General features: G+C 32.6%; 2 protein-coding genes across 34 annotated transcripts in view; both read left to right on the forward strand.

Moving 5' to 3' along the window:
* LOC127726562 (ralBP1-associated Eps domain-containing protein 1-like) overlaps positions 1 to 7,768 on the forward strand; it is a 70,151-nt gene extending 62,383 nt beyond the window's left edge. For 6 of the 27 annotated variants that reach the window (XM_052233953.1, XM_052233958.1, XM_052233955.1 and 3 more), the window contains one exon: positions 1,620 to 7,768. In XM_052233953.1, the coding sequence (XP_052089913.1) occupies positions 1,620 to 1,791 (172 nt within the window). In that variant the 3' untranslated portion in view covers positions 1,792 to 7,768. The remainder of the gene's footprint in view (positions 1 to 1,619) is intronic. The other 21 variants (XR_007993587.1, XR_007993585.1, XR_007993589.1 and 18 more) reach the window with 21 other exon arrangements.
* A 9,857-nt stretch (positions 7,769 to 17,625) lies between these two features.
* Positions 17,626 to 27,092, forward strand: part of LOC127726564 (centrosome-associated protein 350-like) — a 39,121-nt gene continuing 29,654 nt past the window's right edge. For 2 of the 7 annotated variants that reach the window (XM_052233963.1, XM_052233962.1), the window contains exons 1-3: positions 17,630 to 17,865; positions 21,570 to 22,273; positions 24,996 to 25,170. In XM_052233963.1, coding sequence (XP_052089923.1) covers positions 17,829 to 17,865; positions 21,570 to 22,273; positions 24,996 to 25,170 — 916 coding nt within the window. In that variant the 5' untranslated portion in view covers positions 17,630 to 17,828. Of the gene's footprint in view, positions 17,866 to 19,823; positions 20,011 to 21,569; positions 22,274 to 24,995; positions 25,171 to 27,092 lie in introns of those variants that run through there. The other 5 variants (XM_052233965.1, XM_052233967.1, XM_052233960.1 and 2 more) reach the window with 5 other exon arrangements.

Below are 27,092 nucleotides of genomic sequence, written 5' to 3' on the forward strand. Positions count from 1 at the left end.
GAGCAGGATATTGTGCTAGTTATCAAAGTGACAAGCCAGCAGGAAGACAGGTCACCATACCCACACACAATATTCTGACCAAGAGCAGACTTGTTTTTGCTGTTTCTCCTCCTATACAGTGTGTTCTTATTTGGACTTTAACGGAAATATAGATTCCACCACTGCAACAAGACAGTTAAATTTTAATATTTAAAGCGTGATGCTTGCCGAGCTTTTTAAATAATTAAAATTTAACTGTTGAGAGTGGAGAAATATCTTAATACACGAGTTATTGTGGTCGAATCTGTTTCTCTAATGATTTTTATACTCCCTTTTCAAAGATTTGCAGAAAGTTGTGTTCTTTATATGTGACGTCATCAATCATGGTCGCCTTTTTTCTTGACGTCACAATAGGAAATTCAGAAAAAAAACCAAGAAAATTTGACATCATAATTAAATTTCGACCAATCATTTGCAGAGAACAGATATTTCACTAGTGAGGAGAACATTTTTTTCACCATCGGTTGGGAAATGTGGAAAAAGTGAAAAAATTAGAGAAAGTCTGTTCATTGACAATCATACTTTATCTCCTTAATTTTAAAAGGACATTCCAAGTAAATCATTTTGTATGAAATAACCCCCCTTTGGTCTTATGGTACCATGCTTACCCTAAAGTGGAGAAGCTGGATCAAACCCAAGTATTCTTAGCAATGCAATTGGCATTTAAGCTTAGTAGCAGACCAATAAGATTTCAAAAATTGTGTCCAGCTTAAATGACAACTCTTCTAATACAGGATATTCATGGAGCTACTATTTCAAAATCTGACTGAGCATTTGTATTGAATAAAAGGAGATGTATATCAATGAGACACCAACCAAACAACATCTAGAGTTCTAGTACTATTCACATTCATATCAGAGTTCTTGAAATCTTTTTTTCCTGGTGGTCATTGGGACCACCAAGACTAAAAATCTGGTGGTCCTGTAATTTTACTTGAATTTATCAAACACCTATTAGTTACATGTAAGTCATTGATCAATACTATATTAACTCCATCCTAGTTTCTATGTTATATATTTGGTTGTTTTCAATTAAATTTTGAACTCTGCATTGTTCACTAATTTTTATACTTTGTCAGTTTGATTACATGTTTGTTTTATGTCTCATGCATTATACTACAATCATTACAGTGAAAAGTGCATTGAAATGATAGAAATAAAAGACTAAGTCTGATGTTTATTCATCAGCTTCAAATTTTGTAATACCATGCGGCAGCCATGATGACTTTTACGACTGGTTATTTTTCAAAAGTATTACCGTAATTTTGAGCTATGCAATTAAAGTTTGTTTACATTAGTAACCAGTTCAAAAGCTATCTGAATACCGACAAGATTTAAAATAAAAGAGAACAACCATCAAAATTTTGTCGGTCATCAGGACTGCCACTACACATGCAATTGTCGGTCCTAGCCTATTTTTGGCGGTCAGGACAGACGGGACCGACGGTTTTCGAGAAGTCTGTCATATCACATTAACACGTTTATATCAGAAACACATATGAAAGATTACGGTACCCACTTATCCATTCATTCGAAATTTCTGGGAAATATAATTTTATCATTTCCTGTTCTATTTTCAGACAAGTTAGTAGAGATAAAAAAGATCTACAGATGGCAATACGAACTCATAAAGAAAGAAATTCCATGTTAGAACGATTAAGTAGTGAATTAAATCAAGAATTACAAGAAGTTATGGAGCAAAGGATAGCATTAGAGATTCAGTTGGAACATTTGAGACCAGTTTACAGCTAGTAAACTGATACCTGGCACTGATTTTTAAACATATAGAACCAGTCAACAGCCATCATAGTATCAACTGGTACCCAAAAACTAGAAATGTTGGGGGACCAGTCTATAGCTATTATAGTGTGAACTGGGCCCCAGTTATGATGTGATATTTTAAACAGCGATCCCCATGTAGTCATTTATCAGTTAATTTATGAATTTGAAGCTTAGTTGTAAAACCATGATGCAGTTGTATAGATATCTGAGTGTCTAACTTGCCTATCAGCTGAAATTGAGGAAAATTGTATGTGAAATACCTGAAAAGTTGTTTCATACTTGTATCCCTAATTCATGCACTGTAAAGATTGAACATTTTTGTGAGGGTTTTTTTTTGTTTGCTGATTTCTCGATTGAAATTTAAATTGCAAAAATATCTCTTTGTTTGAGGATGATCATAAAGGATGATCAGAATCTAGGAGCAGATAATACAAGAATGAACTTCATAAATAAGTTTTAGTCCCAAGACTCTAAATCTTAAATGCACACAAATACTAAAGAATAACATTAGCTATGGTACATTATGGGGTTTATCTAGTCTTGTGTTTACACAAAAGATCAAACCATTTAGATAACAACTTATTGTATTAAATTTTAGACAATATCAAATAGTCTATAGAATGTGTCAAGCTTTTAATCCCAAAGGTCTAGAATGGATGTGTGTAGGAAAGGGCAATTTAAAATAAAGTCAGGAAATACAGACAAAATAATGGCCAAAAGAAAAACACTACTGGGAAAACTAAATATTGAGCAACATCAATCGCGTCAAAAGTGGGGAATGAACTCGTGTGCTGAAGGAGGGTCAGCAATTCGTGCTCCAATAATAACACCTGTTGTTTTAACTCTATAAGAATGATTCGGTTAAAATTTTTCAGTACTAAGCATCACATACCACTGGTATATTAGATTTGAGAATTGTGATGATTCAATAGATCAAGATTTGCATAATAATTTGTTGTTGGCAACGGAGCATTAAGTGTAACCCTTGACTGTCTATCCTTCCGTCTTTCCATCAGTCAATCCCATTTTCGTTTGTTTGAAGCTTGAGCGGGGGCATTCATGTCCTGTGTCTTCAGACACGTTCTTCTTTTATTTTTAACAATACATTTGGAGTTGAAATTGATTATAGTATGAAATTTATAGAATTTATGTCTATATTTATTCAAAGTGTATGTTTTAGACATACATGACATACATGACATAGGACTGTTCCATTAAAACATACGTGGTACCCAGGGGAGGCACATTGAAAATGGGATAACCACTCATAAAGGCAATTTATGAGCTTCTGTAATTCTTTCTCTTTTGCCTAATGTGGCATTAAGTCAACATGAATCAATCATCTTACACTTTCTCTGTATAAAAACAGCCACCCATGGACGAGATTTCAAAGTGCCTTCCCTTGGATGCATGTATGTTTTAATGGAACATCTACCTGTTTTCAGGTCTTAGCTAAGCTCTGTATGTGCATTGCAAGTAGTCATTCAATAATATCTGTAACCTACAAGAGGACAGATGTTCAAGCACTTTGAATTTTTATTATGAGATTCCAAGTTCAAATTATTTTAATATGTTTTGAAACATCTTCAAATGTTCTTATTTTTAGCTGTTTATCAAGGCATTCACTGAATTGGTAGTAGATACATGTCAAATATCTATTATATTTCTCATACTTGTTTGGTGCTTTTAGCTGTAAAATCCTGTTTATAAACAACTCAAGTATAATTTCCCTATCCTGTCTCATCTTAAAAGTATGATTAAGAATTACTCTTGACCTCCAAAGGGAAAGTTCATTGGAGATTAAAACCATGTGACACAGGTATGGGTTAAACCTCCTGCAAACATTTGTCATTTAACCTAAATTTTAGGCTTCATTGATTTATAATGAGTTTAATCTTCCTTTTCTCAGAAACTTATTGCCCAATTTTGGTGCTCCTTTTGTAGAAGTTAAATTCCACTTAATAACTGTCTTTTGAGGATGAGGCAAACTTTCTAATTGTTGATTTTCTGTGTTAAAGTAAGAACCATAAATCTTTTACATTTGTTTCTAGCTATATGATAGAAAATAGAAGTAAGCCTTTACCAATTAAGGTGAAAAAGGTTGAATAATACCTTGGTAATGAAGCTTTTACTCTGTCTAAGCTGTCACCTTTGGTTTGTTTCAATTGAGATTTTTTACTACAATTTACTCTGTTTGTCTGTGCTGTTACCTATTTTTCTTTTCTCCTACCGTCCCGCTTTAATTGCTTGAAAGATTTGGCTTTGCTGTTACTCTGCCAATTTTTCTGCTCACAGGAAATATTTTTGGCTGTGAGGGTTTGTTTTTACGAGTTAATTAAAACATGTATGAAGCATTATATCAATTTGAAAGTAGGCAATTTATTGATGGCATTAATGGTGCATTATACACTAAATCTATAAATACCATTGAAAGTTCCTATCTGATGACAGAATGAACTTATAATCTTTTGATTCTTGCAATAGTTCCGAATTGATTGAGTTTATGTGAAATTGATTTTGAGCCATGTGAAATCAATAAATGGTACACACAAGGTCAATTAGTTAAATATGTGAAATCATTTAACAGTACACACAAGGTCATTCAGTTTAGAATGTGCAATCCATATACAGTACACATAAGGTCATTCATTTTAACCTGTGAATTCAATGAACAGTTCACACAAGGTAAAACATGTGAAATCAATAAACAGTACACACAAGGTGAATCTATTGAACAAGTGAAATCAATAAACAGTACACACAAGGTGAATCTATTGAACAAGTGAAATCAATGAACAGTTCACACAAGGTAAAACATGTGAAATCAAGAAACAGTACACACAAGGTGAATCTATTGAACAAGTGAAATCAATGAACAGTTCACACAAGGTAAAACATGTGAAATCAATAAACAGTACACACAAGGTGAATCTATTGAACATGTGAAATCAATGAACAGTTCACACAAGGAAAAACTTGTGAAATCAACAAGCAGTACACACAAGGTGAATCTGTAAACAAGTGAATTCATTAAACAGTACATACAAGGTCATTTAGTAAAACAAGTGAAATCAATAAACAGTACACACGAGGTACTGCAGTAAAACAAGTGAAATAAAAAAACAGTACACACAAGGTGTGTCGCCATGTTGCAGGTCTAAGTGCATAAATTCCGTATAAATCAATCAAATTGAACTTGTTATACCTACTGCTAGACTTTAGAAAAAGTGTTGGTTTAGACTTTCGAAATTTATCACTAGGATCTAGTAAGGGTCTCTTATTAGACTTTTGTGAATCACATGTTTCAATTTGATTAGTCGAATGAAAAAATTAACAATTAATACCTTCAAAATGACGACCAAGGGAAATTACTCAAACTCAAACTACTTCATTGGAAACCTATCTATAGATAGAACACCTGTCAGTTACTTATGGAAATTGAAACTCATCTAATCTAAACATTGGAAAAGTTGTGAAAAATATAGCTGGAAAGCAAAAAATTATCTAATCTGTCGATTGAGAAAAAGTTGTGAGAAGTATCACTGTAATCAGATTGTGAATTTTTTATGGTATTTTTAAACATGGTGTAAAAGATATATATCATTCCTATTTAGCATTTTTGTGTAACAATTATACATTTTTCAGTAAGATATTGTATGTCTAAACATGTCTGTACTGTTACAATTGTTTCAAATGGAAGAACAATTTTTTCCATTCTGATTTGGTTGCGGATCAAGGGTTCATTGAGGGTGTAACCCTTTAATCGACAAAAAATTTAAAACATAATTTTTTTCACAATATATATATATAACTTTTTAGTATAAAATCATTCAAAAAATTAAGTTAAGTATATATTTACTTAACAGGAATTTACCCCCCCCCCCCTCCCCCCCCCCCTTTTTTTTCAAAAATTCTGGATCTCTTAGTGATATTGTTTCATTAACCTTAATAAGAAAAAGATCGATAAATGGCATAGAGAACCACCAAAATAATTTTATGAAGCTTGACTGTTTACCTGGCATATTTTAACATTATTTCAATATTTGTTAACTTTATGTTCTATAGAATTGACTATGATTTGGTAACAATATATATTATAGGGCATTATAAGTTATAATTTTAATATTGTATTGTAGTACATTTCTGCAAGCCATTTCAATGCAAATGTAAATATAAAGCAAAGGAAAGTGTATGAAAAGGACAATTTTTGTCCCATTGGATTCAGAAATAAATAGAATTAAAAATCTTCGAAATACCAGTAATGTATGTAGGATGTTCAGAAGACATTGTTCTGTCAGATATCATATATAATATATAAAATTTATCTTGTTTATTTTCTGTAAGTAATAACTACAAAAAAAAAAACCAGAATTGCCTCATTTTGAAATCTTAATATTCATATTTAAATATGATTGATTGATTGATTGTTTGTTGTTTAACACCACTTTCAACACTATCCTGAAAAAAGTTATTTGAAAGACATGATTTATACAAGTACTACTATTTTTTATCTTAAGGAGTTAAATACTGGTTAAATACTAGTTAAATACTGGTTAAAATAGTGGTTAAATGCTGGTTAAAGTAGTGGTTAAATACTGGTTAAATACCCACTTTTTTCGTATGCAGAAAAAGTGAACATTCTTACCTGATGGTAAGGTGACAATTGTTGGTTTTATTCTGGTTATGGCAATAGAAATATAAACACTGCCAATATGACGGATCACTGTGGATTCATCCATTAAAAACTGGTACCTTACTAAAAATGATGTATTATGAATCCAGTCTATAATCAGGTTTTACCAATGAGGAAATTTATACTAGTAAGTGGTAGCTTAGAATGTGTTTCCAATTAGTTAATTGATAAAAAGAGTGTCAAGTTTTTTGCAAATTTATTCATATGAATTTTACATTATGGCTCCTTGGATGTTTTAGATCCAAATAATCAAATGAATCCACAGGAATAAAGATCCTGATTGGCACAGACTCATATGTCTGTAATACGTGTTGTTAGTTTTCTTACATTAATTTTTAATGATTGGCAGTAACAATTTTGTGTGTTTGTCTGTTTTGTTGTTTATTGCCCCCATTAAATGAGATATGAAGTTAGGAATGAAGTTGCTCAAAATACCTGTCAACCAGGTCCAACACATATTTGGATAAGAAGAATGTATTTGTCTTATGTCTATTATATATGAAGGATGGACGAACATTCTAAATTCAGCTTACACCAGGTATACAGTTTTACTTTGTTATTTGTAAACGTGAGAACTTTAAGCTGTAAGATTTTTTTAGTTTTTGCAAGTCATGAATTAAGATTTTTGGGGTATTTTTCAATGGGACAGCAACCCTCATCACAGTAAAACCAAAACAGATAAGCCATGGTTGTTGTTTATTTGAAGTGTAGGGGTATGATCAATATGTAGATCGTTAAATTTGTTCAATCAGAATTAGATAGTATAATATGAAATTTGTACTCTTGTTCACAACCCTGTAGTCTGCATCATAATTGTAAAATTTACCATCAGTTTTTATTTATTTTCCACACTTTCATCATTTCAAGGTTAAAAGTAACTTTTACTTCATACTTAATTTCGATTTATTGCAGTTTCATGTTTACAATTCCAAATACCTTACTTATCATATGGTGTATGCATGTATATTTATATAGTGAGCATTTAGCTAAATATCACTGGCAAATTTATATATACAGGGTAAATTTAGACTGGTACCTAGACAAAATGCAGAAGGACTTGGTACCAGGATGAAGCCTCCGTTTTGTGATTTTGCGTGCTGTAAAATGAATAAAAAATGCTATGTTGGGGCATGGTGTACAATATTGTTATGGGGATTTTAACGGGGCATATTGATTGATACAAATATTGTTAATTCTGTATTTATATACTGTACAACAGCTATCATGGTCAACAATAAAATATGCTTATATTGACTGCTTTGTATTTCTTGACATTTTCTTTCAACAATTAATCCCCTTCTTCCTTCAAATGCTGTTTTTGGCTAGAAGTGCAAGTCTTGTGTAAAGTATTGAGCAGTTGGGTATTGACAATAGTATACTAGTACATGTGATGTTCAAACTACAGCCTTCAAACTATCTAGTATGTATGTTTATACATTGAAGATTTGCACCTCACTTTGGTACACATTTTAGAAAAAAATTGCAGATTTCCCAGATTTTAAAACAGAAAACTGTTTTCAACAACATGCTCACTGAAGGGTAGCCACTGTGTGCAATCAGCTCCCATTACAATGTTCAAGCCTTGATTAATTTACATTGAACGTGAGCTCTCTTGCCTAAACACCTGAAGAATATTGTGCTTTTTTCATCTCAAAATTCTCTGGAGACTGTAGTTTTCTATAGAAATTAGCATACCAGTAGATACTGCCTTTACCTACTAGGAAATAGATTCTTCTTAAAGCAACAAATATTAGTGGTATTACCATATTTACATGGCTTATCGAATTACTACCATTAAATATTGCAACTAGAACCACAAGGATGACTTGGGTTACAATGCTTACCTTTATTGCTACTGCTAAGTAGTGGTGGCTCATCTGTTTTGCTGTGTGTGGTGTTTAAATTCACAATCAGATGTTTTGCTGTGTGTGGTGTTTAAATTCACAATCAGATGTTTTGCTGTGTGTGGTGTTTAAATTCACAATCAGATGTTTTGCTGAATGTGGTGTTTAAATTCACAATCAGATGTTTTGCTGTGTGTGGTGTTTGAATTCACAATCAGATGTTTTGCTGTGTGTTGTGTTAAATTCACAATCAGATGTTTTGCTGTGTGTTGTGTTAAATTCACAATCAGATGTTTTGCTGTGTGTTGTGTTAAATTCACAATCAGATGTTTTGCTGTGTGTTGTGTTAAATTCACAATCAGATGTTTTGCTGTGTGTTGTGTTAAATTCACAATCAGATGTTTTGCTGAATGTGGTGTTTAAATTCACAATCAGATGTTTTGCTGTGTGTTGTGTTAAATTCACAATCAGATGTTTTGCTGTGTGTGGTGTTTAAATTCACAATCAGATGTTTTGCTGAATGTGGTGTTTAAATTCACAATCAGATGTTTTGCTGTGTGTGGTGTTTGAATTCACAATCAGATGTTTTGCTATGTGTGGTGTTTAAATTCACATTCAGATGTTTTGCTGTGTGTGGTGTTTAAATGAACACAATAAGATACAGTTAGAATGGCGACATCGAATCTGATACCTGTTTTGAAAGTACAAGGCGGACCTGCTTATTGTTAGGCTGTTAGTTTCCAGTCACAGTTCAAAATTTCCAACTTCCATCCAGATAGACTCACTTTGCAGTACCCACTATTTTACGAATTGTTAGCTCACATTGCCAAGTAAGCCATGTGAGATATTGCAATCACCAATCAAATGTCTACCTGCTGTTCATCTCTACCATCAAAATATGAAATGCAAAAGTACAAATTGATAATCGATAATTGCAAAGAGGTCGAATAATAAAATGATTTTGTTTTTGCCAAGTGAGCAATTCAGGCTCCTATGAGCCTCTAGTTTAATTTGTTCTATTCCTGAAGTGCGTGAATAAATTTACACTTGTTAAGCAAATATAATAATATATCAATCATATTGTGAAAATTCATCAAAGATATTGTAACCCGGTTTTGGGACGATTACACTTATATATGTGTCCTAGCCCGGTTATTTAAGGGTTTGATACAGGTTTTTTTTATACGACAGCTAAAATTTGCGGCCGTATAATGGTATGGTGATGTTTGTATATATTTTTTCAAGAATTGTTTTTCACTTGCAGGTTAAATTGAAATTAAGCTCTTTATTCATATTAGTTTACCCTCCCTCTGCAAAATACTATTAAAGTCGAGGTTCCGATAGAAGTTTGACTATTAAAGTCAGAGCGTCATGACCCCAAATAACCTCAGAAATATCCTAGCTCGTGCCTGTTCCCAACAAACTGTTATCACTGTTTCGGTAGAATGAATTTAGTGATGAAAACTTGAGTGTATCCATAAAGTATTGTTTCCTTACATGCATCAATGCTTGGTGTGTTTTTTTTTAATTTTCCCGGGTCGTTGGAGCGTTATTGAAGAATATTTTAAGAGTTAAATCCCAATATAAATAACAAAGTTATCAATAGGTGGTTTTACATCCGTCATACCGTTAATATATTGTTTGAACTTGTCTGATTTTTCTCTATTTATGTTTATATCATAGATATGTATATTAGATCTCGACTTATATTAAAACTCTAGTACAATACCATCCTCTGTGGATCATTGCTTTATTATACCGCGTCCGTATCGAGTTGAAATTTAAATGTACCCGGCAGTAGTCATTCTATCAGTAAGGTACACACTGCAATGGCCGAGATGCAAATGTTAAAGATGTCAACCAGTTACTGTAGCAGACGGATATCCAATGATATCTCCTATGGATTAGAAGTTTTGAAGTCCGAATATGCCAACCAGTTACTCGGCAACAGCCTGATATCCAATTATATCTCCTGTGGATCACGGAAGTTTTGAAGTCCGAATATTCCAACCAGTTGTTATTGTATCCCTGCATTTGGTATTTCGGTTAAGGATTTTTATAATACTATATATATATGTGTCATTTTTTTCGGTTTAAAGTACCATCATCATTAGTGGATCGTTGCTTTTAAACACTGCGTCCATGATAATTGTGTTTTAACGGTCTAAATATTGTAACCGATTTCACCAACAGTAACCATGGCATAGTATAGCTAAAATCACTGCATTTAGTTTGAGTAGTCAGTGGCTTTGATTGCTATAACATTGGTTCCATGTTGTTCTTTAGCAGGTGACAATATGCCGACTTGTAATATGACTGCACCAGAAGTTAATGTCTTTTCAGTGATGCTGGAGACCAAAAAATTTGAAATCCCAAACATTATAGTATAATATATACATGGGTTGAAGACCGTTGAAGAGCTGATAAAACACGAAAGGACCAAAAGTAAACCCAAACCCATACAACTGGAATCATAGCTATACACGAGAGAGATTCCTTACTTTCCAACGGTTTCCTAGACCCGTTTTATGACACAAAATCTCAATAAACAATATCCGTACTCTTTTTCTAAAGGATTTGATATATACACGACTAGAGACTGCGTTATTGAGCCAACGGTCACGGTGTATTTATAATTTACAAGTTTATGGTAAAATATATAATTTATGCTTGTGAGATATCTGATTACTTTGTAGATTGTTGCAGGTAGAAATCCATTTATCTACTTCCCCAGCCGCAATTTATCTTATTCATATCGTCGGTATCACAAGTTTGAATTAAATCTTCAATTGAACGGACTGTATGTGATAGAGGTTACCCAATCTTTAGTAACTTGTGAAGTGCTCTATTGATCCGATGTAGATTTTGGATCTTTTCCGTATCAAATTTCTAATTGGAAAAGATCTAATTTAATTTTAATGATAACAATTTGATATTAATATAAAGGAACCATTTGTTTTCTCGGATTATAGCGACTCTTGAGGAATGTACGTGTTGATTTAATGGATTATTATATAGCGCAAAGAAAAAAGTAGGTATAATTTTAAAATTTCTATAATGTTTTGAAAAGTAATTTTACATTCCATACAATTTGCCAAGTTTATCAATACAAATCTTTAAAGTCGTGTGACTGCTATTCAATTCGGTGCATGTACTGTTTGTATACATGCAATTAATCACCTGAATTAGAATTATCTAAAATTATATACATACCTTAAATTTTGAATATAAGGTCTGTTACAAGCTTTCTTATATTCGCCTGTATTTTTCGTTATTCAATTTCATTATAACAAAGATAATTTTCGTGTTGAAAAAAAAAATGTTTAAAACTGCAAAAGGTTCCTGCTATTAGCTGGAAAACCACACACACATACGCACAATAACTAGTGTTTGCAAACCTAATTGAATTTTTAGTATTAATATACCATTAACTTAATGTAACAGACTATATGAAAACAAATCATTTGATTTAATCGAGAGAGAGAGAGAGAGAGAGAGAGAGAGAGAGAGAGAGCATAAAAACTATAAAGCAAAGGGAAAGTCTATATAGTAATGGTGAAAAGAAACGAACGACCGAAAGTAGATAGAGGGGAGAAAAAACTTTGGTCTTCATGTTATTTGCATTTTAGAAACAGAGCCACACAACCCTGGCAACTAATTCCATCACATTCAGCTGATAGTTTATCATACACACATTTTATCTGTCAACGAAAATGACGTCCGAGCTTGTTTGAAATTTACATTTATATTAATTTTACTGTCAAACTTTTTCATTTCATACGAAATTGGAGAACATTTAACCAAATACGTTCAAGTAGAAGTTATTTAACAAGATTACACGTAACAGATAAGGCAAATATTTTTATTCCCACCTAAACTATAAAGATTTTTAACATTATTCGTGCGACTTTCTTATACTGTTCGTTTAAATATATTAAAAGCTCGGAATAATTGTTTAAATTTCCTTTTGTACGTTTATATACAACTTTCATCCATATCAGTATATTTAATCGGAGTGTATCCTGGCTTTTCAATGAACTAGCGAAGACATTTGTTTGCACGAGTTAAAAAGTCAGTTTCTATCAAATAGGTCTTAGTTTTCATAGGATATTTAGAAATGGAAGATGGAATTTCGTTTCATGAATAGTTTATGAAACTAAACCAAACAAGGTTAGTCCGTGAAATTATTACTTGAATAATTTATACGTATATGTACAGATCTTTTGTTTTATGGCCTATATTCCTATTTATAAAACGCTTTTGTGTCATTTGTTTAGTTTTTTAATCATTAATCGTTAGAATAGGCGCATGTTCATACAAATCTTAGAGGAATGCCATATATATTTCAAAAGTTCGGTATATCTAAAAAAAAAAAAATAACTTGTATTTGTATATTAAAAAATCTGTGACCGCTGTGGATAGTAAACTTGAAATTGATAGTAAATAGCAACTACATTTATTTCTAGTATAGTTATGTTCATATGATACAGAAAAACGCGAAAATAATTGAAATTACTAGAAAAAAAACTCGGCAAATTACGGATTTGGGTAAAAAGGGGAGGGTAATATAAAAGAGTTGTCCTGTCCCCCAAGTAAAAAATGTACCTATGCGTTATATGTGAAAAATGAAAGTGTCCAGAGTAGAGTTGCTACGTATTATATGTACGGACCGAGGAAACTGAATAGTGTTTTAACTCAATTGCGATGTTCCGCTTCATTTCTAAACTCTGACCTTTTCAAAGATAACATTATACTGGATCCCTCGTGTCAGTGTGGGTTTGATATTGAGGATGTTCATCATTTTTTTTATTTGCCTAAAATACACTACTTGTAGAGAAATTTTACTTAACAATCTTAATTGGCTTACTGAAAAATTTGTTTTAGATACTAAACTATTTTAAAACTTGCGGAGACGTTGAACTTTCGAATGAACAAAATCTCATAATTTTCAAACATGTTCAAGATATTTATTAGCAGATTTTTAGTACCTTCATAAGTGTTATTGCTACATTTACGGACGATCATCGTCGTCAAAACCTTAGTCATAAAAATATAATTTGCTTCTTTTTCTTTTCTTTTCTTCTTTTTAATTATAGTTCGTTTAATATCTAATGAATTTGTTCGCTTTACATGCATGCTCATAATGTTATTATTGCATATATACTTATATTGTAATAACGGAGAAGACTTCATAAGTATGATTTACTTGTGTCTCATCCATTTTGCTGATATTTGGCAAATAATTTTTTTTTTAAACTAAACCTATGCGTTTGAGGGCTAATTTCGCATATCTGCAGTAATAATAAATGTACGCATACTAGTTAACAATTGAAACCGATTTCCGTGTAACAACGCATGTTTTGCAAATCAGAATAAGAGTTCGTGTTCAGACTGTGATAATAATTCGATTTTAATGCTATTTGGTAATATGTAATCCGCTTTCAAACATCTTAATAATCTGTTTTCAAATCAACTTTATATTCGATCAATTCAAAAACCTGTAGGTGTGTGTATTTTTCATAAATCACACCATGCAAATTTATGAATATGCATGTAGTTTCTATGTAATTGGGTACAAATGCGCATTTCATTTTAGGTAGGTGGTAATGGTAGTCTTTTCCTCATTTCCTCTGCTCATATCGTAAACTTGGATATTTATGATGGCTCGTTTTGAAGCTGAGAAATTTTCACATATATGTGATTAAATTTTCGGGATACGAAGTACGTGAGGTTCGTTTTTCCATGATATAGCAAACCCCGAAAAGTCTTTTGTGATGCGGCTTCTCGAGGTAAAACATCCCCTTTTTACACACAAAAAAGTTTTTTGAAAATTTAGTTCTTTGCATACATTTAATAACTTCATAGTTTTTTTCAGACTTTATTCTATGCTCCATTGTTCTCCAAATCAACACAAAGAGTTAAGCCCAGTCACTTGTTAAAAATTGAAACATGTCCAATACCACTACACCAAGAGTTTTTGTTTAAGTACAACTTTTGTGTTCCTCAATTTGAGACCATTAGCATGTAGGGATATTGACCCAATTGGCAGAAGTATGTACTTTTTTAAAAAAGAATTGAAGTCGGTTATAATGATAAAAGTAAACACGTTTTGATTTTTTTTTTTGCGTTCTATGCGCACTTAATAGTATCCGATTTGATCTCAGTATGATGTTGAGATCTAAAGTTAAAAAAATATATAAAGGGTGAGCTTAATCTCAGCGTCTGAATGTTAATTCATATAAAGTTCACAAACATTTATGGACAAACCAGAACGGTTAATATTACGTTTGAACGAGATACTTTTTGGGCGAATTAATTACTTTTTAATAATATTCCGTGTAATGTTTTGTTGTTGTCTTTTCTTTTGTTGTTTTTTTTAATTTTTGACCATGGTATTGTCTGTTTTTATTTTTGACCATGGTATTGTCTGTTTTTATTTTTGACAATGGTATTGTCTGTTTTTATTTTTGACCATGGTATTGTCTGTTTTTATTTTTGACCATGGTATTGTCTGTTTTTATTTTTGACCATGGTATTGTCTGTTGTTTTACAAGACTCTATTTTCGATTGCCCACCAGGTATCTTCTTTCTCTTTTTCGTGATAGCGTTCAACAGCCCGTTTACCATTTACAAACTTGAACTTTGACTTCTTTTGCATATCATATTGACTTGTTTGTCGACAGTGTATACTTTTATTTCACATATCATATCGACCTGTATGTCATCAGTTTGTAGATATTTAATAATTGCATGCGTTATATTTATTATGTTCATATTTGAAAGCAAGGAATGTCTTTTCTGTATTATTTACACTGGATAAGAAGTTTATTTGACAATTGGCGTACTGTTTGTTCACGTAACACGGAGTGAAATACAGTTAAGAGATCTCGATCGTATCTTAGTAAATTTGTGGCTTATATTCCGTGCTTGTAAAAGGTAAGTTTAAAATATACAGATTTCAAGTTCACGCATAGTTAATGGTAAATTTTTCAAATAACGTCTACGAAAATAGTGGAATTAATTACTTTTGGAGTGTCGAAATCCGTTGGAAGTACTTGATGAATTGCATACTCAAATTGGTGATTTCGAATCTGTTCAAGTTTTGACTTTTCTACCCTATATACCATTTTGCCTCATAATCTCATTAAGAAAAAAATCACATACCTAATTAAGTGGGCATTCAAAAAGAATGTGAATATATATGTCCAACCTCTTTTAGGTCATTTTTTAGTAACAACAAACAAAAGAACTATGTCAGTTGGACCTACTTTGATATGATAATCACACTTGAATTTTTATTAGATAACGTTTTTGTTGTTCGCTATGGAGATTCCTTATATCACCAAGCTATCGGAATTCCAATGGGGACTAACTGTGCACCACTTATTGCGGATTGTGTCTGTAATGTTATGGACAAACCAGAACGAGATACTTTTTTGGCGAATTAATTACTTTTTAATAGTATTCTGTGTAATGTTTTGTTGTTGTCTTTTCTTTTTGACCATGTATTGTCTGTTGTTTTCGTTCTCTTTTTCATGATAGCGGTCAGTTGGATTTATCCTGTTGAACTTACACTAAACAAAGCTAATACTACAGTGGCGGATCCAGGGGTCCGGGGTTGGAACCCCCTTATTTTTACGATCTATGCTTTTGAATGGGGACATATGGTTGGACCCCCCCCCTTTTTATCCTGGGTTGGGAACCCCCTTTTAAAAATGGCTGGATCCCCCTGTACTATATACATAACAACAAACACTGCCCTTTCCTGTATTTTGATATCTATATCCCTCATGGGAAGCTTAATACTACAATTTACGATAAAAGAGATGATTTTTCGTTTCCTATTGTTAATTATCCCTTTTTAGATGGTGACGTTTCACTTGGGAATATTGCATGGTGTTTATATTTCTCAACTTGTTCGATTCGCTCATGTATGTAACAACACATTTGATTCTAACGGAAGAAATCTCTGTATTACTGGAAAATTATTACGCCAGGGATTTTGATATCGCAAACTTTTCAAAACTTTTACTAAATTTTATCATCGGTACCGTTGCAAGTTAGGCCATCATTCGTAAATATAAATCAACGTGCAGACATCTTATACGTTCAAGTATCTCACATTCCATCTTTTATGGTAATATTCTAGACAAAGCACAAAAATTTCGTCTTCACCTAAAAAGCTTACCAGACCTTTAAACAGACTTATTAACAAGGGATACACTTACGATACAGTTGTCAAGTCATTAAAGATAGCATTTTTTTTGGAATTAGTTCGTTCACTCATGGTCTTTGCATCGGAAATAAACACATATATTCTGAAACCAGTTGTTGGCAGGATACGGGTTATGTTCTTCTCGTATAATTTATGATGACATGATACTAAATCCCTAACGGGAGGGATTGTGATTGATATATATTCAAAATCCCCACTTATTTACCCCCTACATAACCACATTACAAAAGCTTGACATCCCCTCTGGAATATTATATTTCTATGTTGGTATTTTATTTCAATTATGTTTATATACCTCCTTATACACGTTTTAAAATCAGTGGATCAAACATCCTCCGACACTCAGTCAGAACATTTCAAAAAGCATTTTATCTAGGGGAGCTACCATTTGAATTTTAGGGGGGGGGGGGGGGAGTCTAGGATGAAAAATTTTGTCCTGGATTTTTTTAGTTGTAATCTCTGTCCTGCCTTTTTATTTTTCACTCTGTTCGGTCCTGCCTTTTTTTTATTAATTTATCCTGACTTTTTAAACATAAAGTGTCATCCTGCCTTTTTTTTTTTGCAATGTTGCTCATCTGCCGTTTTTTTTTTACTCAAAACTCCTTTTTTTTCAAATTTCACCCTAGCCCCCATAAAAATCAAATGGTAGCTCCCTAGGTGTGTTCGATTCATATGAAACAACTATAGATCCATGCAATTTGTAAATACTATTAAAATATTTATACGGGATAATACAAATCCGTGAATTATGCAATTAAATTTGTTTATGAATTAAAGGACTGTCGCTTCAATGAATTTTAATTCTAAATCGGTTGACATATTATTTAATGATATTTATCCAAAAAATCAATAGTTTCATTTGCTATGTAAATAACTTTTAAAAATATCCAGTATGTTTATTAATTATGTAGTGAAATGATAGATTGGAAACGTATTTGTTGAGGTAAAATACTTTCATTTCTACGTGTTCAGCAAATCTGAATTTTCAAATGCAGACATATATGTGATTCTGGAATGTGATATACATTTATTTTGATTCAATAATATTGACAAAATCTCTCCATTGACATTCTGTACGTGTCATCAAAATACCTGGAAATATCGACACTAAGACAAAATGTATACAATGAAATATACAACTTAGATTAATTGAAGGTGGAAATGAAATAAATGGGATGTATATTTCTGACCACCAAAATCGATTTTCCAATTAAGGATTGTTTCTGTGGAATTAATGCTTTCTCTCATAAAAATGGCGGAAGCAGTCTCAGGTATGTCGATGTGTTGTTATTTAGGTGCGATATTCTTGACATATTTTGCTAGGGCCGGATTAGCAGAATTCAGGAGTTGTACTATAGAAAACGATTAAGGGTAGTGTTTTATAGAATGCTCTCTTTGCACTTGAAGAGGCCAGAGGCTCCTGTCCCAAGTCAGGAGCCTCTGGCCTTTGTTAGTCTAGTATGTTTTTTAATTTTAGTTCATTTATATGTTTTGGAGTTTAGTGTGACGTCCATTTTCACTGAACTAGCACACAATTTTATTTAGGGGCCAGCTGAGGACCACCTCCAGGTGCGGGATTTTCTCGCTGCATTGAAGACCCATTGGTGGCCTTCGGCTGTTGTCTGCTCTTTGGTCGGGTTGTTGTCTCTTTGACATATTCCCCATTTCCATTTTCAATTTGATATTGTTTACCATTTTGTTATCTAACATGTTTAGTAATATATATATGGAGATGTAGTATGATTGACAACGAGAAAACTACCCACCAGAGTTCAAATGACATGCATGGATGTATTAAGCAATTATATGCAACCGTACGGCCTTCGACAATGAGAAAAGTCCATACCATGTTGTCGGCTATAAAAGACTGTATTTCAGCTGTGGTGCTGTAAAAAAAATAGGGTAATATATACAGTGTTCTCCACAGGGTCTTATGGGACCGTGGTGGCATGGTGCTATATTGTTTATCATGGTGTTATCTAAGATGTTAATGATGGAATGTATTTCAACTGTGGTGCTACGATTTTGGAGAAACACTTCTATTTCAAATCACACGGCATGATTGCATTTGAAAATATTTGGGGATAAGACTTATAAGTGTAGGTACAGAGATGAATTGAGAGAAAAAGAGATAAGGTAGAGAACGTTTGCGATCTTACATACATACCCTTTTTTTTATCTCAGAAGTCAGCTACAACCCCATTATAGGGCACCTTTGAAGTAACAATCATTTTTAATGTTGGGTGATCAACAAAAAATAAATTACCGCACGTTCATTTTCTCTTGGAGTTAGTCTATACAGGGCCGAGACCAGTTTGTGTAGTATACATATGTTGATAGTTTTGTTAGTTATGTACATCGCCGTATACCCCTGTATACCCCTGTAATTGAGTCGCCGTATACCCCTGTATACCCCTGTAATTGAGTCACTACAGGATGTCCATGCAATGTTGTAAACTTTTGTTGAAGTAGTTCTTCATTAGTGTGTAATTTTTTAAGCAACATTCAGAAATTTTCAAGTCTTCAAAGTCAAAAAACTTTTCTACCTCTAGATATACTATAATGTAATTTGCATTTTTAGAATTAATGAAATAGCGACACTCTTATGATAGAAGCGACACAGCCAGTATCATGTTTGAAGTGGAACTCGTTTTTCAGAGTGATCACGTTTGTATAGAAAACCAAACCGTCTAGATCTGCAGAGAATGCTTATCCGACTGTAGCAGTCAATGCATTATATTGTCCAAGTCTTTAGTTTTGTTTTGTGTAAAGATAGGTGTGGTGTTTACATACGTCAATGAGATAGTAATCCAACGACAAAAATAAACCAAAGACATCGGGATGGCAACATAGTCTTCAGCTATTGACAGCTGTCTATTCAATTATGATGGCATTTTCTGGGCCGTCCCGAGTCTACAAAAGTTTTGAATTCAATAGATTAAATAGAAACTATTCAAGGTCTGCCATCAACACCACAAAAAACATGAAGATATGACATAAGATCATTAATTCCTGACGAGGTTGTCTTTTCTTCTTTTTAGACATGGGTGTTATGGTTTCTTCATGCTTATCTTAGGTCGTCTACCCTTTAAAAATGTACTTAAACAATGTGAAAACGCTATGCAAATATTTAACTACCTGCACAAATTACTTTTGAAAGCTACCCATTTTAAAAATCAATCAATACACATTTTACTAAAGTGTAAAAAACAATGTATGGTACCTGTGCTGTGCGTGTATTTACATGAATATTACCATTGTGTGATATAATAATCAGGTCTTTATATTGTGTGTTTGCAATGATCTATATTTGGTCCGTGTCGGACAAATTCCATACCGAATTCAAACAAGTGATTTATTGTTAAATTAATAATTTTGGAAGTCCATACTAGCAATGGACGACCCCACACCGTCGGGTAAGTCATAAGAGATATAGATATCATATATTAATCTTTTTTTAAATGAAATACTTTTGTCACCTTATATGTCAAAAAGCCAAAACTGGTCAACTGGAAAATTGCTCTCAACATATTAATATTTTAAATTAATATGTTGCTATTGTCTAATTTCATGAAGATTAATTAGAATGAGTATCTAATTAGGTGGTATTCCGTTTTAATTAACGCGCCCATTAATCTCTTTACCTTCGTGTTACTGAAAAAGACCTGCAAAAAAAATGTTGAATTCCAATAGTGCGTAGTTGTATTTTATTTATTTTATTTATATGGTTTGTTTATTTTTGTTTGTTTGTTCGTTTTGAATTATTTGTACAGGACTAGGCAGTAACCTCATGCATGTCTACGTTCTACTACTATGCAAGGGGCTTTGTTTTTTTCAATTGTCTGACGGTCTCTTATATTTATTTTATGAAGCTTTGTACTGTATCTCATATAAATTACTTCAACATTTTCCATGTCAAAATGTTGAGACACCAAATTGGTTTTTGACCTTTTATAATGCATCATGAAAGTTGAATTTCAACGGCAGTTTTATAATATGTTCTAACTTGATATAAAAAAAATTTGAAGTCTTTTTACTGCAACAATCGAATGGCTGAATAATCAAATTTTCCACTGACGTATTACACACTCTGGGGCTCTAGTATATAACTTTTGTTTTTTTTTTGTTTTTTTGTTTTTGTTTTTTGGTCTTTCACTTTTTTTATTCGAACGTCACTGATGAGTCTTTAGTAGACTAGGTGCGCGTCTGGCGTACAAAATTGTGGGCATGGTATCTTTTATGAGTTTTTCTATGATCATTCATGGATTTTTCTTTCTGCATGATTTTCGATTAATAACAATGGCTCATTCTCTTTAACGAAAAGTTCTGCGTCCATCGTATGATGAAACCTCTAGGATCAGAGGCAGATTTAAGGGGCGTCCTCCTTATGGACGCTACATAATATTATATGGTTAATGCCTAGACTTTTTATAAGTTCTAATGTGCCTTGATAGTGCCCCCAACTTGTTCAAAATCCTGTATCCTGTATTTATGTTAGGTACCAGTCTGTTGTTGAAGGCCACATGTTGACCGCTACATGTCTATTGTTGTTTTGTTTTTTTGTTTTTTGTCGTTAGGTTGGTGTGTCAATTGCGTATACCCCTTTTATTCATATTTGATAGGAGTATTTATAATACTTGTAAAAAGATACATATCTGCCTTGTAAACTTTACCAGTTTAGCAAACTTATATTTAAAACACAAACATACACACACACACACTGACAAAATGTTAATACATATAATCATTACGTCAATCTTAAAATGTCTATATTCTTAATTTTCGTGACCACTTCTTTCAGTTATCCAAAACTGTATTTCTTATCTGACATTTTCTCTCGATGTTATCGATAATTTGAAATTGCACAAACAAGGTATAGATAAAGTGTCCCATTATATAAATGTCGAAAAATAATTTTGTAGTGCATTGTCTGTAAATATTTGAAAATACATTTTGCTGTCTTACCTTTGAACAGGTTTATCAGAGACGCACGAAGAAAATGAAATAACGACATCAACTGAAAATAAAAGTTCTGAAGATCAACTTGTGTCAAACCAGGAGGACACTGATTCACAAACGTGTCAACAAGACTTGACACAACAGTTGAAAGACACTGAACACGTGTCAACAGACAACGGTTCATCAGTAGACCCTGAACCAGAAGTGTTAATTGCATTAGCTCAGAATGGTATTGGAAAAATCAAAAATACGGAGGAAAATTTAGATGAAAAAGACGGCGACGAAATAGCATCACAAGAAGCTGACACTTTTACCGACATTTCCCCGGCGGAATCGGAAAATTTTGAAGAGAAAAACGATGATATAGATTCGGATTTTAAGGAGAGTGAAAAATTCGAGATTGAAACGAGTGAAAAATTTGAAAGTGAAACAAGTGAAATTATTTTCAGTGAAAATTTATTGAATGATAGTGAGATAAGTGAAAAAATTTCAGTTCAGGAAGAATTATTGCGTGATAGTTTGAACTCAACACAAGAGGAGGTTGGTATTTTCATAACACAGGACCATCGGGAAGAGGAGAATCAACCAGAAGAAATGCCAGAGAAGCGAGAGGAGGAGGTGGTGTCACCATCTTTACAAAGGGCAAACCTCAGGTTTAGATGGGCAAAAACAATTCCGGTATCTTCAAACGAGATCATATTCTTTTCATCACATAAAATGGTAGGTTGAATATTAAGTTAGGATAGAGATGTTCAGTACAAGTCTTACAAGAGTGAAAATGAATTGAATGGCATCAAGTCAAGTTGACTAAGATTAACTTACAGGCAACTGTAGTGTACATTGCCGATAACATGGATAAGCGGCCGTCTCCTGCTATCAGGTATATCACCCGTCATGCACTTTCTGATCAAATTTATACGACCAAGAAATTTTTTTTGTAATACTGTAATAGTATTGTACTGCACTAGATGCTCTTTGACAATAAAATTTCTTCAGTGATTATGGGTAAAAAATCTCCATTTAAAAAAAAGAATCGAACGCGGAATTAGCGCCCATACGTATACGATTTTGAGTCTTACTTTATGGATTTCCGGTGAACATTTTAACTATGGAAAAAAACTCTTAAAAATCGTCCAGTCACATTCAGACTACTATTACACATGTTTTAGTGGCCTCAGAGTCACACTACATGTTTACCTACCCGCGGGAAAACGCACGAACAGGCCATGCAATATCTGAAAATGGTTTTTCTTTTAAAAAAAATCAGCATAAAAACCAAGGATTTATATAAATAATTGTAAAAATGTTCAAAATGGAAGAAGAATGCGAAGTCATATATATATTATAGGACTTTTGCAGAACCAATAAGTCTAATGTATCATGACGCCTTGTAAGGCTGTTTTTAATTTTTTGCTGTTTCGGCTTCCTCGAAAAAATGGTAAAAAGCATACACATGTCCTTGTGCACAAGGATTTGTAAAATTTACAAATCTTTGTTTTGCGTCTGAGATTACTACAGCATGTGTTATAGTAATCTCAGTTTGCATATACCCTATCTATTTTTATGCCCCCTGCCACAAGGTGAAGGGGGCATTAACTTAAAAGTGTTACCGTTGATTGTCAGTCTTTTAGACCTTCTGTCTTTCTGTCTTACTGTCCATTTTTGTTTGAAAAGCATGCTTGAGCAGGGGTGTTTGTATCCTTATACACATTCTTCTTTTATCATCTTCCATTTAATATCATTGTTGATAATATGGTTAAGTCTTACCTGCTGTCAGAGCATATTATTTTTCATAAATGTTGGGCTTCTTCAGTACACAATTTCTGGTACATGTTTAAAACTATTTAACTTCTAAAAGAACATACACTAATTAGGCACAGACCTTTTGATTTAATCTTCAGCAAGTATGACATGTATTGTCTTTACGAATGTTGAAAACACTTTCTTGCTTTGGATTGACTGAAAAAAATATTCTTGCTTGGCTTGCATGGTAAAAAAAAACTGGCTTGATATAAAATCCCAGCCCCCCCCCCAAAAAAAAATCAAATGGTTAGTGCCTTATCAAATTAAGCTTGGTATTATTGACAATTGAAACTTCTTCAGTCAATCCGAGCAAATGACTTTAGTAGCTGAGTAGCATGAGGCCAGACAACAGTGAACTAACTTTTCAATGGTAACGTTATTTTATTATTTAATGTAAAAAAATTTCAATAAGGTCAAGTTTTCAATTATCTCAAACTCCAAAAACCTCTTTACAGAACTTTATAAAAAAAAATAATGTTCATGCGATCTACATACAAGACATGTAAAACTTTGAGAAATTAAATGCAAGATAGATTGTTTATTTGGTTCCTCTCTTTTGGAACATTGTAATAGATCTGGCTGCATCAATGGTCATCATTGGTCATCATTGGTCATCACAGTTACCTGGTTAACTGTTTCAATCAATAATGCCAAAAACCAATTACATTACAATGCATAGACTTTTACAAGTACCACTTTTAACATTGGCATACACCCCTCTCCACCACCCTTTTCAAAATCCTAGATCTGTTTATTGTTGGTAAATCATGTATATATTTTGTAAAGTTGGAAAAATGCATGTTGTTTAGCTAATAGCAGTTTACATCCAAGTTGAGGTAGATTTCTGAAAGTTTCTGAATGTTTCAATTAGGTGTAATTTCATGTAAAATTGAGAATGGAAATGGGGAATGTGTCATAGAGACAACAACCCGACCATAGAGCAGACAACAGCCGAATGGGTCTTCAATGCAGGGAGAAAAACCTGCACCCAGAAGCGTCCTTCAGCTGGCCCCTAAACAAATATGTATACTAGTTCAGTGATAATGGACGTCATACTAAACTCCAAATTATACACAAGAAACTAAAATTAAAAATGATACAAGACTAACAAAGGCCAGAGGCTCCTGACTTGGGACAGGCGCAAAAATGCGGCGGGGTTAAACATGTCATGTGTTCATTATCAATTTCCTGAAATTCTTACTTAAAATTCTTCTATTTGGTAATACATCTACCATTGACTGGCCTAAGATCTATTGCTATAAGGATCAGACTTTTTTTTAGGATTTTACTCATTACTCATGATAACTGTCAATGAAATTAAAACTTAGCATTATTCATCTTTCATCTACTGTAAATTCAGAAATTATTATGTGCATTTATTATTGCGATTTGGAATACGACAGACCAAAATGTGAGAGAAATTATTGTGATTACAGGAAGAGTTGCATACAAATATATATGTCAGATTTTAGAAAGCAAAATCTTATTATTGCAATACTCCCCCAGTCACATTATTCACAACAACAAAAAAATCACAATAATTTCTGATTTTAACGTATTATTTATATATATTCATAGATATCAATGTTTTATATAATGATATTAACTATTAAAATAACCAGCAATTTTCTATTGACAGGAAGAACCATTAAAGCTGACATGGTCGGAGGGAGCGGATTGTTTCTACTCCAAAGACTTGGAGGTCCCTACAGGGATGTACAAAGGGACTCTTGTTATTGATGAGAAATCCTACCCTATAGATGAGGTCACTGTAAAACATTATACATTTGAAGCTGATCTATATGTAAAAGATGGTAATATAATGCTTTTAAATCCCTTTGAATAAGTTAGCACACCTGCAGCCAGGTGGATTCATGGGACTATGCCCCCCCTCCCGAAAAACAAAAAATAGTATTTAATATAAAAATAAGGAGATGTGGAATGATTGCCAATGAGACAACTATGACCAAAGTTCAAATGAAGTGGATGTAAGCAATTATAAGTAAACGTACGGCCTTCAACAGAGAGAAAAACCCATACCGTATAGTCGGCTGTAAAAGGCCCTAACATGAAAAATATGAAAATTAATGGCCTAATTTATAACAAAACAATTCGCAAAAAAACAAATATGACAGACATGAACCAACGACAACCACTGAACTACAGTTTTAAGCCTATTAAAGACCAGTTCGGTTTGAAGTGACAGAGTGTCATGATCCAAAATAACCCCCTCAGAATCTTCCTGGCTATGGGCCTGATTTGTTATCTGATTAAAAATCTTTCTTAACACAGATATATGTACACGCAATTTGGGTTAAAAATCAGTTAAAAATCTTAAAATATTTCTTTTTGGTGTCCAATCAGTAACTGTAAACTTAGTTGAGATTGGGGGGTGGGGTTTATATATCATGATCTATGGATTATTGTAAATTCAGAATTTTTTGGCGTTTGTTTATTTTTACAATTGTTAAACAACGGACACAAATGAAAGTTTGTCAAAATAAAAAAAATGTGAACTTTTATTTTTGTGAGTTACAAATTCCATACAGTAGCAAATTTCGCAATTATGAAAAAAAGTTTTACAGAGTGAATAGCCTTCAATCACAGCAAAGTCTCCACCATGAATTTGTTTTTGACAGAAATATTTTTAGTGATTCATACTTCAAACGTCTTGATGAAAATTAATTTTTTATATAGTTTATTATTAATAATCCAACAATTTATGTAGACATTTTAAGATTCTTATACATAGCATACAAAAGTTCTCATTATGAATAACTCAGAGGCAGATTTAGGGGGGTGCAGGGTGCCTAGGTAACTAAACTGGTCTTTATAATAAACTTTTTTTTTCTTAAGTCTATTTAGTCAAATACTTTATTTATTAAGTAACACACACATTGGTTAATAATTCATTGATATTGATACATTGACAAATGAATTGATAGAAACCCATTATTAATTTACAGGTACTTTAACCTGTTATGACATGTGCAGATTAATCAATTACCGTTTTGTTATTTCACCTGTTTACCTTTTAAACACCATTTTTCAATATAGTCTGTTTCATTCCTGTCAATTAGCAAAATTGATTTAATTTGAAATGTTTATTAATTGTTTGCTTTTAAAGATAAATTATAGTTTCATTACCATGACTGGAGCTAATTGGAAAATGCTCTTTAATTATCAACAAAGACAAATTAATTAGGATTAACACAGGGTCAACATTATTTTTATAAATAGGTTCATAGAATCAGGTGTATTTAAAAAAAATATTAATCCTTTTTTCGCAGCCAACCTTTTTTCTGCATATTCTTATGAATGTTGTCAGGTGCAAAGTCGATGCCCTGGATGTCTTTAAAGTTTAATAAAATGAGATAAAATTCCTAGCCACTGAATATAATTAATTTCATGCAATTACAATTTTAAAAAAAGATATACATTGACAAATGATTGAGGACAAACTCAAGTAGAAAGAATTTAAACAAGTTAGTTGAAGTATTCCTAATGAAAATATTACATATAAAAAAAATTCAAGGATTTTTAACTTTTTCTTATGAAAACAATGTACAAGAGAAAATTGTTTTTAAAAAATATTTAAATTACTTGAATAATAAATACATGTAATGACAAATGATAATAAACTTTTATTTTATTTTCCCTTGAGAGTATCCCAACAATAAAAATGTCCTAAGGGGCCATAAAAGGACAACATTAATGAATGTGCTTGTTCTTTAAT

This window comes from Mytilus californianus, unplaced genomic scaffold, assembly GCF_021869535.1.
Source record: "Mytilus californianus isolate M0D057914Y unplaced genomic scaffold, xbMytCali1.0.p SCAF_18, whole genome shotgun sequence".
Classification (NCBI taxonomy): Eukaryota; Metazoa; Mollusca; class Bivalvia; order Mytilida; family Mytilidae; genus Mytilus; species Mytilus californianus.